Below are 14,264 nucleotides of genomic sequence, written 5' to 3'. Positions count from 1 at the left end.
GAGGCCTGGTCTGACCCCTCCCCCCATCCCACTGCCCCTCCAGAAGCCCAACGTGGCCAAACCCTCCTGGGGACACCTTGGACATGGGACACGGAGCAGGAAATGAATCCTGGGGAATGGAGCTGGATGTGGCTGGCAAGTCCCAATTCCAATCCTGCTGTCACCATCCTGCTCGTGCTGTCCCCATCCTGTTCCTGGTGTACCCATGGTGCTCCTGTGTCCTCATTCCCATTCCTGGTGTTCAAATGCTCTTCCTGGTGTCCCCATTCTCATTCCTGCTGTTCCCATCTCTGTCCCTGCTGTCCCCATCCCTATCCCCAGTGTCCCCATCCACGTTCCTGGCTCCCAGAGAGGAATTGCCAGACACTGGAGGAGGGAACTCGGATTTATTGCTCAAAGCAGGATTTATTGCCCCAAGCAGGATAATTTCATAGCAGAACTAAAGTGTTGGGAATATTTGTGGTTCCAGGCTTCAAAACACTGGAAAATCAGAAATGGACCCATTAGCAAAAGCTGTGGGTGTGTGGGAGGAGCAGGATGAGCTCTGCTGGCAGCTCTTGGTTTCCTGGGAAGAGGGAAGGGGCTGGATCCAGCTCCATGGATCGCTCAGGCAGTGATTCCTGCTGGGATGAGAAAGTGTCACGGTGCCACCCTGTCCCTGTCTGCATCCCGCAGGATGGACCTGGCTGGAGCCCATGGAGAGCACAAACTGCTCCGGAATCTCACCTGATCCCTTCCCAGACCTGCCCCATCCCACACCCATCACACAAGGGAATCCCTCCCTGATCCTGCCCCATCCATCCATCCATCCATCCATCCATCCATCCATCCATCCATCCCACATCAATCCCGCTCCATCATTCCCACATGATCCCATTCCAAAATCCAGCCCCTATCCCACTCCACAATTCCATCTGATCCTGCTCTGATCCAGAATTCCTCCATGATCCCAATCTGTCCATCCTGCCACAATCCCCCTTTGGAATCTCACCCTGATCCCGCTCTGTACCTGCACTCAGGCCCTTGGTTCAAAAATATCTTTTTCTGCAGAAAGAGAAGATCCATGAGATTCCAGCACGGATCACACACTGGGATTAACCCCAGGATCCATCCTAGGATCCACAAAGAGGGGATCCAGAGCTGGATCCACCACTGGTACTCACCGGCTGCTATGTTGTATCCAGTCCTGTCCCTCCTCCCCGTGGAGAAACAGTGGGATCAGCGTTGGTGGCACAGGATTCCCAGAACAGTGCCAGGTGGATCCATGCCCCTTTCCGGCCCCCATCCCGTGTGTTACCGGATTGGTGCTTCCAGACAAAGATTCCAATGAGGAGAACGAGGATGATGTAGGCAGCGATGATGGACACAGCGACCACCACGGTGAGATTCCTGCCAGAAGTCGGGTCTGGGAAATGCAGGATGGTGAGGAGAGGGAGGGGAATCCCCATTTGGGAATTCCAAATTCCCAATTCCCACATTCCACATTCCCAGCCTCACCCCAAGCGTAGATCCCGGGCTCCAACATTCCGGGATGCTCCACCCGGCACCGGTACTGCTCCCGCTCCTCCGGCCGCGCCTCGATCCTGGCCCAGGTGTGGAAGGTGCCGTCACTGTTGGGAACGATCCCGCCCCACTCCGTCTCCTGATCCCAGATTTCATCCCCCTTCATCCAGTTGACTGCGATGGAGCTGGGGTAGAATCCGTACACGTGGCAGGACAAGATCAGCATCCCGTGTTCCTCTTTTCCAGACACATGGACATCAGGGGGATCTGGAATGGGATAACGGTGAGAGACATCCATGGAATTCCATGGGAATAGGATGGGGGTGAGATCTGGCAATGGAATTCCCACTGGAATGGGATGGGGGTGAGATCTGCGCATGGAATTCCCAATGGAATGGGATGGAGGTAAGATCTTCCCATGGAATTCTCACAGGAATTACCATGTTTCTATGTCCTCCATTCCCAAATCCCCTCAAGAATTCTGCTCCCACCTTTGCGGTCCAGCTCCTTCTGCCCATATCCGATGTATTTCTGGAGCCATTCTGGGCAGACGTGCCCCAGGTGTTTTGTCAAACCCTCAGCCTCGTTCTCATGTTCCCAGCGTCTCCTGGTGATCTCAGCAGCGCTGTCGGCTGCCACGAATCTCCTGGATCCCAGGTCAAAGGAGATGTAATCCCACCCGTCGTAGCCATCCTGGCGGGATCCACGGATGCTCCCGTCAGACAGGAGGTCACAGCCGTAAACTCGCAACAATGTGTGGAGACCTGGGGGGAGAGAGAATCATGGAATTGTGTCCCAGCCCCACAGAGCCCCATACCAGCCCTATGGAGCCCCAGAGTCTGATGGAGACGCACAGAACCTCATCCCAGGCCCATGGATCCACATCCTAACCCATGGATCCCAACCCAACTCCACAGATCCCATCCCAACCCCATGGATCCATATCCCAAACACAGGGAGCAACACTCAGATCCATGGATCACAAGATATCCCATTCCAGCCTAATGGATCCCCATCTCAGCCCCTTTCGTGCCCTGAGAATCCACATCCAAACCCTATGGATTCACACCCCAGCCCCACAAATCCCACCTCCATCCCAAGGATCCCCATCCCAACCCAGAGATCTGTTACCGTATAGACTAGAAATCCTGAATATTAGAATATAAAGTGTATAAACCATAATAGTAGTAGTAATGCTAAGGCTTGAAGACTGCAGTCCCCAGAGTAGGCCCTGGGAAACTAACTTAAGAATGTGCTGTGCTGAGAGCATGCAGAACCGTTAGTGATAAGGTTAAAGTATAAACATAAATAAAGTACTGGTGGTGGGCAGTGGTGTAAGAGAGAGATTGAGGGGGAGAACACTCTAGTCCTAAGATAAGCAACCATGTAGGATTTATGACGCCAAAATGCTATCTTCAAGGTGAATGTATCTACAGAAGAATGTGTACTTCTGCACATAAACCATTTGTAAAAAGGGTATAAAAAACCCTCTAAAAAGGGAACCAGTGGGATCCTGACTTAGGACGCGAGTCCGCAGGTCCCCGGGCCCTGAATAAAGCACCGCATAAACTGACACTCTGTTAGTTTGTGTTTTACTTGGGGTTTCGGGCAGCAGTTTTGGCGACCGCGGCAGGACTCCGGAGGCGGCAGGGGCGGTTCGCGAGCTGATCTACTCCCCGCCGGCACCAGGTGATTTCTGGGGAGACATCAACCCGTGCCCGACCCCGTGCCTGACGGACGACTGTGAGGTAAGCCCGCAAGGTGCTTTATTCTTTATTGAAAGGGAAAGCCCGCCGATTAAGACGGGACGGTGATCCCGCACCGGGGGCAAAGGACGTCTTAAAGGTTGTGGAAAGGAAGCCTAGGCGCTGGTCGTCAGACGCAACAGTGATTGCACAGATCCAGCACTTGCCACTCGCGGCGACGAGAAAGGCAAGAATTGTGGTAAAGGGTGTGTGAGTGTGGAAATAATAGTAAAGTGTGTGAGTGTGAGTGTGAGTGTTATGATGTCTTTTAAAACCTTTAAAGTTCTGGCTAGTTCGGGGATGGAAATTCCGAATGATTCACCCTTGGGCTGTTTGTTGCAACATTGGAAGGTGGGGAAATTTGGTCAAGAACTGAGTAAAAAGAAATTGATTGATTTTTGTAATCATGTGTGGCCCCAATACGAACCTGAGGGTATGCAATGGCCCCGAAATGGTACTCTAAATCCTGATATTATAACTCCTCTTATGCATTTCTTACAAAATAATGAGAAATGGGAAGAAATCCCGTATCTTGATTTGTTTTATTATTTGAAAAATAAGCCAGAATGGCAGAAGGAGTGTGGCATCATGGTCTTAAAAACAGTAACAGATGGTTGTGCGGGCTGCAAAGGGTGGCAGAAAGGGAAGGAGTATTCTGTTAAGTTGTCAGACCCTGAGGAAGATGTTTCTCTGTTGGTAGCACCTAGTGCACCCCCCCGGAAGAGAGTGAATCAAGTGAGTCGGACGAAGAGGTGAATGGGGAAGAAAAGGGGGGGGGATTTAGAGAAAGGAAAAGTCGTTGATAAGCCGCGTACTCCTCTATGTGAAAGGACCCGTAGCGGGTGGGAGAAGAAGGGAAAAAGGGGTGCACAATTGATGGCTCTGTTGCGGGAAGCGGTTGGACCCCACGGGGAACGAGTAATGGTGAAAGTTCCTTTTTCTCCTAATGATTTGTTAATTTGGAAGCAGTCTGTGGGGGCTTGTCGGGAGGATCCTGAACGGGCGACAAGGGTAGTGAAAATGGTGATTAAAACACAGAATCCAGACTGGAATGATTTACAGGTCTTACTGGATACAATAATGGACTCTACTGAGAAAGAGATGGTGTTTAAAGCTATGAGGGAAAAGGCACGAGAAATGATTAGGCTGCAAATAGCGGATGGTACATTAAACGATTTGGTGCCGCGGGAGGATCCAGAGTGGAATGTTAATTCAACAGGGGGTTACCATAGACTTAAGGCTTATCAAGAATTGTTGATAGAAGGAATACGGAGCGGGATACCTAAGACGTTAAACTGGTCCAAGTTATATTCAGTAAGGCAGGAGAAAAATGAGTCCCCGTCAGCTTTCTTAGAAAGGCTTAAGGAAACTGCTCGAAAATATACCAGTTTGGAAACTGAAGGGGAATCAGGGAAATTGCAGCTAGCTCTAATTTTTATGGGACAATCCCAAGAGGATATTCGGAAAAAGTTGCAGAAATTAGAAGGGGAAGATACACGGAATTTGGATAAACTTTTAGAAGTTGTGTGGAAGGTATATAATAATAGGGAAAAAGAGACTGCTAAGAAGCAACAAGCTAGTATGTTGGCAGTACTACAGCAGATAACGGGGAATGGTATGCGGGGAGGTGGCCGGGGGCGCGGCCGGGGGCGAGGAATGGCTAGGGGAGGAATTTCGATGGGTGGAAGGGGATTCCCAAACCAATTACAAATGGGACAAGGAAGAATGAGACTGGGATTGGATCAGTGTGCCTTGTGCAAGAACAGAGGACACTGGAAAAACGAATGTCCACTTAATCAAGGTATGGGATTCGGGCTGAATAGCGGGGAGGGGTTGATAAATAATTCAAGTGCAGTTCGGGGAGGGCCACAAGGTGACACCCAAGCCTTTATGATGGGAAGCTACCAGACTCAAAGCTGACTAGATCGGGATCTGAAGGTAGTTTTAGAAGTAGACGGGGAACCATTGGAATTTAGAGTAGATACGGGGGCTACATATTCTGCAATTAACACCAAATTAGGACCTCTAAGTGATTCTACCATTCGGGTGGTAGGGGTTACAGGACAGGTTGAAGAAAGGGCATTTTTACGTCCGTTGGATATAAAGTTTGGGGGGAAAGAATTTGATCATCAATTTTTATACATGCCAAATAGCCCAGAATCACTAATGGGGAGGGATTTGTTATCAATGTTAGAGGCAAAAATAATCTTTGAAAAAGGAAGAGTAAAATTAGAAATTCCAGAAGATAATATAGCCAAATTATTTACAGTGAAAGAAGTAGAGGCAACAGAAATCCCCACAGAAATAGAACAGGCTGTGGTACCATGGGTACGGGAAACAGGGATTCCTGGAAAATCAAAAGCAGCACAACCGGTAGTTGTAGAATTGAAGGAAGGAGCACAACCCGTACGGATAAGGCAGTACCCTCTGAAACTGGAGGCTCGGAAAGGAGTAGCACCCTTAATAGATCAGTTTGTTAGTTTAGGGATATTACAGGAATGTGAATCAGAATTCAATACCCCCATATTTCCGGTAAAGAAGTCCAATGGTAAGTACAGGTTAGTTCAAGATCTGAGGGCAATTAATAACATAACAAAGGATATTCATCCAGTAGTAGCAAATCCATATACATTGCTAACAGCTGTCTCGGAGAAATTTAAATGGTTCACAGTAATTGACTTGAAAGATGCATTCTTCTGTATCCCTTTGGCATTTGAAAGTAGGAAAATTTTTGCTTTCGAATGGGAAAATCCTGCTACAGGACGGAAAAGACAGCTCACCTGGACACGTTTAGCACAAGGATTCAAGAATTCTCCAACCATCTTTGGAAACCAACTAGCCCGGGAACTGGAATAATGGAGACCAACCCAGGTAAAGGAGTCACCTTCCTCATTTATTCTTTTACAGTACGTAGATGATATTTTTCTAGCCTCAACAGAAGAAGACATCTGTCGAAGACTCAGCATTGAACTCCTCAACATGCTCGGACAAGCTGGATACCGAGTGTCAAAAGAAAAGGCCCAGCTGGTAAGAACACAAGTCACTTATTTGGGATGCGAGATATCACAAGGAGTTCGGAAATTAGGGGTGAACCGGATCCAGGCCATATGTGCTATACCGACACCTCGAAATCCACAAGAGTTAAGGTCCTTTTTAGGAATGGCAGGGTGGTGTCGGTTGTGGATTCCAGAATTTGGACTAAAAGCAAAACCTCTGTATGAGGCAGTCAAGAATCCTGAATTTAAATGGAATAAAATACAAGAAAAGGCATTTCAGAACTTGAAGCAAGCTCTAAAAGAGGCACCTGCATTAGGGTTGCCAGATCTCACAAAACCCTTTCAATTATATGTAAATGAGAGGCAAAGACTGGGGATTGGGGTGTTGACACAAAAATTGGGAACATGGAAGCGCCCGGTGGGATACTTCTCAAAACAACTGGATCCAGTAAGCGCTGGATGACCTGGCTGCCTTAGAGCTGTTGCTGCAACAGTGCTTCTGATACAAGAAGCTAGAAAACTAACTATGGGGCAGAAAATGGAAGTGTTTGTCCCACATATGGTAATAGCAGTTTTGGAACAAATAGGGGGGCATTGGCTCTCCTCCAGCCGTATGCTGCAATACCAGGCAATCCTTAGAGAACATGATGATGTTGAAATGAAGGTAACTAACCATCTCAATCCAGCCGAATTTCTTAGAGCCACCCAAGAAGAAGGCAACCTGGTACACGACTGTGTAGAGACCATCGAACAGGTATACGCTACCCGCAAGGATCTAAAGGATGAGCCCTTAGACGAACCTGAATGGGAGCTGTATACCGATGGATCTAGTTTCGTGGAGAATGGAACCAGGTACGCCGGGTATGCAGTGGTAACTCTAAGACAGGTTATAGAAGCCAGAGCCTTGGCTCCCGGAACATCAGCACAACAAGCTGAAATCCAAGCCCTCATCCGAGCCTTGGAATTAAGCCAAGGGAAAAGAGTAAATATTTGGACTGATTCTAAATATGCATTTGGGGTAATACATGTACATGGGGCATTATGGAAGGAGAGAGGACTATTAAATTCACAGGGTTCGTCAATTAAACACCGAGAACAAATTGTGCAACTACTGGAAGCAGTACATAAGCCCCAGGCGGTAGCAGTAATGCATGTAAAAGGACACCAGCAGGGAGAAGAAAGAGCATTCCAGGGAAATCGTCTGGCTGACAGAGCAGCCAGACAGGCTGCTCGCGAGGTATGGACCCAAATGGCGTTGCTACCAGCACGTACCAACCCTGCGGAAGCTTTCATGGACGAAGTACCAGTATACCTACCAGAAGACGAAAAATTAGCACGGCTAGTACAAGCTAAGAAGAATGCGGCTGGATGGTATGTAACTGCCGTAGGACAAGTGATATTGCCAACAAAAATAATGAGAATGATATTGGAAATTGAACATAACAAATGCCATTGGGGAGCAGAAGCTTTAGTGCAATTTCTAAAACAATAAATAATCTCCAATCAGATGTTAACAATGGCCAAAAGGATCAATGCAATGTGTCCAGTTTGTATTAAGAACAACCCAATGACACGTAGGCAAGTGCAAATGGGAAAATTGCAAATAGGCCCACAACCAGGAGATTATTGGCAGATAGATTTTTCAGAATTACCAAAAGCACAGGGGTATAAGTATGTTTTAGTCTATGTATGTACCTTCTCAGGCTGGCCAGAAGCATTCCCATGTAGAACAAACCAAGCAAAAGAAGTGATTAAAACTTTACTTCGAGAAATCATCCCTAGGTTTGGAATCCCACTAGGGATGTCCTCAGATAGGAGACCTCATTTTGTGTCAGGAATAGTGCAAGAAGTGGCTAAGGTACTTGGGATAACATGGAATCTCCATACACCTTGGAGACCTCAGTCTAGTGGACAAGTAGAAAAAATGAATCAGACACTAAAAGGCCAAATTAAGAAAATCTGCCAAGAAGCAAAGATACAATGGCCTCAAGCATTACCTTTAGCTCTGTTAAGGGTCAGGATCAAACCTAGAGACAAGGTAGGAGTAAGTCCGTATGAAATTTTATACGGCAAACCCTATCATGCTGCAACTTACAAAGGGGACCCTAATGTGGTGGGAGATCAGGTACTGGTAAATTACATTTTGTCTCTCAATAAGACTCTTACAGCACTACGGGGGGCGTTGCAGTGGAATCGACCTTTGCCTCTGGAGAATCCCGTCCACGATATACAGCCTGGAGACCAAGTCTACATAAAGAACTGGAATGTGGAACCACTAAAAGAAACATGGGACGGCCCCCGACAAGTGATTATGACTACATACACAGCCGTAAAGGTCCAAGGGATCGACAATTGGATACACTACACCCGAATCAAGAAAGTCCCGTCACGATGGGAAGTCCAACCTTTAACCGACACAAAACTGGTGTTCAGGGCAAGGCCTTGATTGCGATGTTAATGTTGAGCATTGCTCGTATCGGAGATGCCTTTGTTAAAGTTACTGTCCCTAAACCAACAGTGATTGTACCACAAGGGGCAAATGTAAATCTAACCTGTTTGTTTTCTGATGACCAGGGAGCTGGATTCGATGAAGTAAAGACGAAATGGAAATTGATCACTACAAATAAGGTATTTTCAGAAGAAATTGTGACAATTTGGGATATGAAACAGCAGAAAGGTAATACTACCCTAATGATCTCACACTTGCAAAAAGCCCAGGTTGGTCAATTTTCATGCATGGTATGGATTAGGGAAAGCTTCGATTATGGGAACTTAGATGTAAAAATTTTGGTGGAGGGTTTTAAGACAGAAGGGCATTCTTATCCAATACAAGTAACACCCACAAGTATGAGAATTGACATGTGGGATGGTCCTTCATTGAGAATCAATTGTACTCTTAAATTAGGGAATCTTTGCAGGATGAGAAAAATTAGAATGGTCCAACAAGCAAAAGAAATGGAAAATGAGAAACAGGAATTGGGGCAAGAGAATTTGGTAGTGGGATTAATTAGGGATTTTGGGAAAATGCAAAATGTAACAGCGATAACAGCGTGTTTGCCCTTACCAAAGGCAGCAAGTGACCCTATACCGTGGGGAATCATCCCATTAGGAGAAATGCCCCCAAAAATAGTAAATGGAACGAGGAAATGCCACAGAGAGCTACGAAATCGCACTAGAATAGTAGAAGAGGTTTATACCTATGGAAGACGGTGGTCAACCCCAGGGCAAAGATCGGAATGTTTAAAATTACCAAATTCTGTATTCACTGAAATAGGTCAATACAAAAATGTTGGGTGGTGCACATTTGAAGTAAATCAGAAAAGAAGAAAGCCTGTAGTAGATTATTATCATGAGATAGTGTGTCAAGAAGGGAAAGAAGAGTGGGAGCAATGGAAAGCAATTTGGGGTCCTAGCCTACTCGAACCCTATAGTTATATCGGATCAATACACTGGTGTATCGAGTGGTCAAGAAAACAGGAACATCCAGGGGCCCTCGAAGTTGAAACAGTGCACCACAACAGACTAGCCCAAATATCAGGTTGGAACTGTAGTAAAGTCATAACCTGTGATACCCCAGAATCCCAAATTGGATTGGTACCCGTTCGGGTGTTGTTGAAATGGGGATGTGAATGTCAGAGATACAACCATACAATAACGGGAGAATTAAAAGGAGCTCGGAAAGATTGTCAATCAACCACCGTAAGAAGCCCCGGAAATTCAGTCTGGGTAATGGGACATGGCCAATGGACTACACATTTACCGATAGGTGGTCCGATTACTCAAATAATGTTAGGGATACCAACCTTGTGTCCATTTTGGAAACAGTCCAAATTAACCAAGGAAGACCAAGAGAAAAGGACGAAAAGAGGATTAAGCCCTGAGACAGTCGAAGCAGTAAATCTAGAGAATGAATGGCACGAGCCGGGGGAAAGTGTAAAATTCGGTTGGATGCTTGAATCTTTATTTGCACCTGTATCTACATATAGAAACCGGGAAATGTTATATAAATTACTAGAGCAGACAGAAAGATTGGCAGCAGTAACAAAAAAGGGATTTAGAGATCTTAATCTACAATTACAAGCCACAACCAGGATGACAATCCAGAATAGAATGGCATTAGATCTGCTCTTATTAAAGGAACACGGAGTTTGTGGATATTTACAAGGAAAGGATGATCACTGTTGTGTACATATCCCAAATGTCACGAAGGAAGTAGAAAAGGATATAGGTCAATTGGAGCAAATTGAACTAAACATACATGAAGTACAAAAGAATGCAGAACTTAATTGGGTTGGAGCTTTATTCAGTTCTTTAGGAATCCAGGTCTCTGGTTGGTTATCCTCAATTATTCAAAATGGAATAATGATTGTAATAATCATTGTAGTAATTGTGATTATGTATAGGTGTCTTTTAGGAATAATTGCTAAAGAAGGAACACATACACGGCAAATCATGAAGGCCCTGACTCGAAAAGACGTGATTCAACCAACTTCCTGAAACAACCCTCCACCATCATATCTAGAAACTATCACTTGGAAGAATTGAGCATCCTTGCAGAAGACTCTAAAGAATGCTCAAAAGGGGGGAGTTGTTACCGTATGGACTAGAAATCCTGAATATTAGAATATAAAGTGTATAAACCATAATAGTAGTAGTAATGCTAAGGCTTGAAGACTGCAGTCCCCAGAGTAGGCCCTGGGAAACTAACTTAGGAATGTGCTGTGCTGAGAGCATGCAGAACCGTTAGTGATAAGGTTAAAGTATGAACATAAATAAAGTACTGGTGGTGGGCAGTGGCATAAGAGAGAGATTGAGGGGGAGAACACTATAGTCCTAAGATAAGCAACCATGTAGGATTTATGACGCCAAAATGCTATCTTCAAGGTGAATGTATCTACAGAAGAATGTGTACTTCTGCACATAAACCATTTGTAAAAAGGGTATAAAAACCCTCTAAAAAGGGAACCAGTGGGATCCTGACTTAGGACGCGAGTCCGCAGGTCCCCGGGCCCTGAATAAAGCACCGCATAAACTGACACTCTGTTAGTTTGTGTTTTACTTGGGGTTTCGGGCAGCAGATCTATCCCAGCCCCACAGATCCTCCCACTCACCCCAGCTCTGGTTGTACCGGTCCCGCAGTGTCTCCAGGTTCCAGGCATCCATGTGCTGGTTCTGCACAGAGGTCTGGGTCTGGCCATCCCAATATCCCGGCTCGACTCCATCCTTTATCCACTGTGTCAGCGGCTCCATCCGGCCCCGCTCGCTGTCGTAGCGCTCGAAGGGGATCCCATCCAGGTACCCAACGGTCACGTACTCAGGAATCCCAGGGCTGGGCTCTGACACCGCCACAGACAGGTAACGCAGGGAGTGGAGAACTGGGGGGACGCAGAGATTTGGGGGGGTTGAGGGGGTCATGGATCAATGAAAGAGGAACTGGGAGAGGTGGGAAGGGAGTGCATGGGGACCCAGTGTCCAGGAACGGGTGCTCAGGGGACGCCCAGTGTCAAGGAAAGGGGAATACAAGCATGGGGAGAGGTGGGATGGGGGTTCTAGGGGATTCCTGTGCTGAGGAAAGAAAGTCCAGGGGTCCCCAATGCCAAGGAAAGAGGAGTCACAAGGCAGGGAGACCCGGGATGGATGGAATGGGAAGCTCAGGGGGTCTTTGATGCAGAGGGAACGGGGAGCAAGGGGCTAAAAAAATCAGGAATGGGGGTCCAGGGGGTCTCAGTGTCAAGGAAAAGGGGAGTCTGGAAAAGGGAAAGATGGGATGGATGGGAAATGGGTGCAGGAGGGAAATGGTATGGGATAAGGGAGTGCAGAGGGGTTCCAGTGCCCAGGACTTAAAATTCAGGGGGTCCCAGAGCCCAGAATCCTCCCTGAGACCCTCCACGACCCCCCAGGGGCCTTCCTGGAGCCACTGGGTCCCCCTGCAGGACGAGGAGGGGGTGAAGAACGGGGGGATGCAGAGATTGAGGGGGCAGGAAGCAGAATGGGGAGACCCAGGAGAGCTGGGAAGGGTCCAAGGTTCAAGGAAAGGTCGGGGAGAGGCGGGATGGGGGATCCAGGGGGTCCCTGTGCCCAGGAAAGAGGGTCCAGAGGTCCCCGGTGTTGAGGGAATGGGGGCCCTGGGAGCTGGGAAAGGCAGGAATGGGGGGCCAGGGGGTCCCTGGGTCACGGGAAAGGGGGGTCTGGGGATGGGAGAGGCGAGCGGATCCTGAAGGCTCAGCCTGGGAGACAGGAAAGAGACCGAGGGAGAGCGGTGGGGGAGGGGATGGGGGAAAGGGGGAATTCCAGGGAGTTCATCTGGATCCCATTGGATCCCCGCTACGACCCTCCTGAGAGCCCTGGGACACCGGGGACCCTCTGGGACGCCGTTTCGGGAAGCGGCGGGAGTGGAAAACGGGGGGGGACACGAAAGTTGGGAATTCTAGGAGGTCCAAAGATCAAGGAAAAGGGCGGGAATGGGGCCTGGGAAAAGCGGGATGCCGGAAAATGAGGTGCAGGGGGGTCCCAGGCCCGGAAATGGAGATTCAGGGATGTCCCAGTGCCCAGGAATGGGGGTCAGAAGGGCTCCCATGCTGCGATTCGGGGTTTAAAGGATCCTGATCCCTAGGGATGAGGATTCAGGGGGGTCCCGGGGCCAGATAAGGGGTTCCAGGGGGGTCCCTGTGCTGGGGAAATGTATGGGAAGCACAGGACCCAAACAGGGGATTCAGGGGATTTTCCCTACCCGGGAATGAAAGTTTAGGGGGTTCCCGCTGCCCAGGAAGGGGGGTTCAGGGGGGTTCCTGGTCTGCAATTCGGGGTTCAAAGGGATCCTGATCCCCGGGAATGGGGGTTTATGGGGGTGCCGGTGTCAGATAAGGAGGTACAGGGGGATCCCGGTGCCCGGAAATTGGTGCTCATGGGGGTCCCCGTGCCCAGGAATGGGGGTACAGGGGGGTCCCCGTGCCCAGGAATGGGGGTACAGGGGGGTCCTGATGCCGGGAAAGGGGATGGGGGGGTCATAGGACCCAAAATAGGCGAGGGGGGTATTTCCCGTACCCGAGGATGAAGGTTAAGGGGGTTCCCGGTGCCCGGAAATGGAAGTTCAGGGAGTTTCCCGGTCCGCGATTCGGGGTTCAAAGGGATCCTGATCCCCAGGAATGAGGGTTTAAGGGGGTCCCGGGGCCAGATGAGGGGGTTCAGGAGTGTCCCGGTGCCCGCAAATTGGTACTCAAAAGAGTCCCCATGCCCAGAAATGGGGGTACAGGGGGGTCTGGATGCTGGGGAAGGGGATTAATGAGGGGTCACAGGACCCAAACTGCGGATTCCAGGCGTTCCCCTACCCGGGAATGAAGGTTTAGGGGTTTCCTGGTGCCCGGAAACGGACGTTCAGGGGGGTCGCGATTTCAAGAGTCCCACTCACCTTTCCTCGCGCTCCCCGGGCCCCCCAAGAGCAGCCCCAAGAGCAGCCCCAGCGCTGCAGCCATGGCGCCGCTCCGCTTCGAGCCCGCCTGGATCCGCTTCCATCACTGGCCCCACCCCCAGCACTGGCCCCGCCCTCAGAGCCGCCTCCTGCCTCGCCATTGGCGCCGATATTTCCTGTTCGCCAATGGCAGCCCGACATCTGAGTGACGTCACCCGGCGCCGGGTAGATCCCGGTCTCTCAGGTTGGGACGCGGAAGCGAAAGAGACCGAGGGAGCGCGGTGGGGGAGGGGACGTCGGAATTCCACAGAATTCCTCTGGATCCCTCTGGATCCCCGCTGCGATCCCCCGGAGCCCTCTGAGAGCCACCTGGGACCCGCTTAAGAAAGCGCCGGGTAAGCCGTTTCGGATCCTTGTTTTTAAAAATGTATAAATTGAGACCCAAAGCAATATTCGATTAAATGATCTGCTGTTACTATCAGAGACAAAAAATAATTTATTGGGGAAGGATTTAATAATAGCATTGGATTTGAAAATTGAAGTATCCCAAGGGCAACTTAAAATTTATGCCTTAACCAAAAAGATGAGGAACAAATATGTGCTGAGGTGTGG

At 48.8% G+C, this 14,264-nt stretch overlaps 1 protein-coding gene across 1 annotated transcript; it reads right to left on the bottom strand.

Annotated features, from left to right (window-relative positions):
- Positions 1-367: 367 nt before the first annotated feature.
- LOC148218142 (class I histocompatibility antigen, F10 alpha chain-like) lies at positions 368-13,778 on the bottom strand. The gene is made up of 6 exons (XM_088158217.1): positions 13,653-13,778; positions 11,356-11,619; positions 1,995-2,267; positions 1,498-1,770; positions 1,164-1,405; positions 368-620 (listed from the first exon to the last, which is right to left on the bottom strand). Exons 1-5 carry the CDS (start codon positions 13,714-13,716, stop codon positions 1,170-1,172), a joined length of 1,110 nt encoding a protein of 369 aa, XP_088014343.1. The 5' UTR covers positions 13,717-13,778; the 3' UTR covers positions 368-620; positions 1,164-1,169.
- Between the last annotated feature and the right edge of the window lie 486 nt (positions 13,779-14,264).

This window comes from Sturnus vulgaris, unplaced genomic scaffold (assembly GCF_052056855.1).
Source record: "Sturnus vulgaris isolate bStuVul1 unplaced genomic scaffold, bStuVul1.hap1 Scaffold_195, whole genome shotgun sequence".
NCBI classification, from domain to species: domain Eukaryota; kingdom Metazoa; phylum Chordata; class Aves; order Passeriformes; family Sturnidae; genus Sturnus; species Sturnus vulgaris.
Note: the sequence above shows the minus strand (reverse complement) of the source record. Positions and strands in the feature narration are given on the sequence as shown.

Coding starts and splice junctions, on each gene's coding strand:
- LOC148218142 (XM_088158217.1), bottom strand. CDS start 13,716: ATGGCTGCAGCGCTGGGGCTGCTCTTGGGGCTGCTCTTGGGGGGCCCG. Junction 11,620..13,652: donor CCCGGGGAGCGCGAGGAAAG/GTGAGTGGGACT, acceptor GCGTCCCCCCAG/TTCTCCACTCCCTGCGTTAC. Junction 2,268..11,355: donor CCGGTACAACCAGAGCTGGG/GTGAGTGGGAGG, acceptor CTCTCCCCCCAG/GTCTCCACACATTGTTGCGA.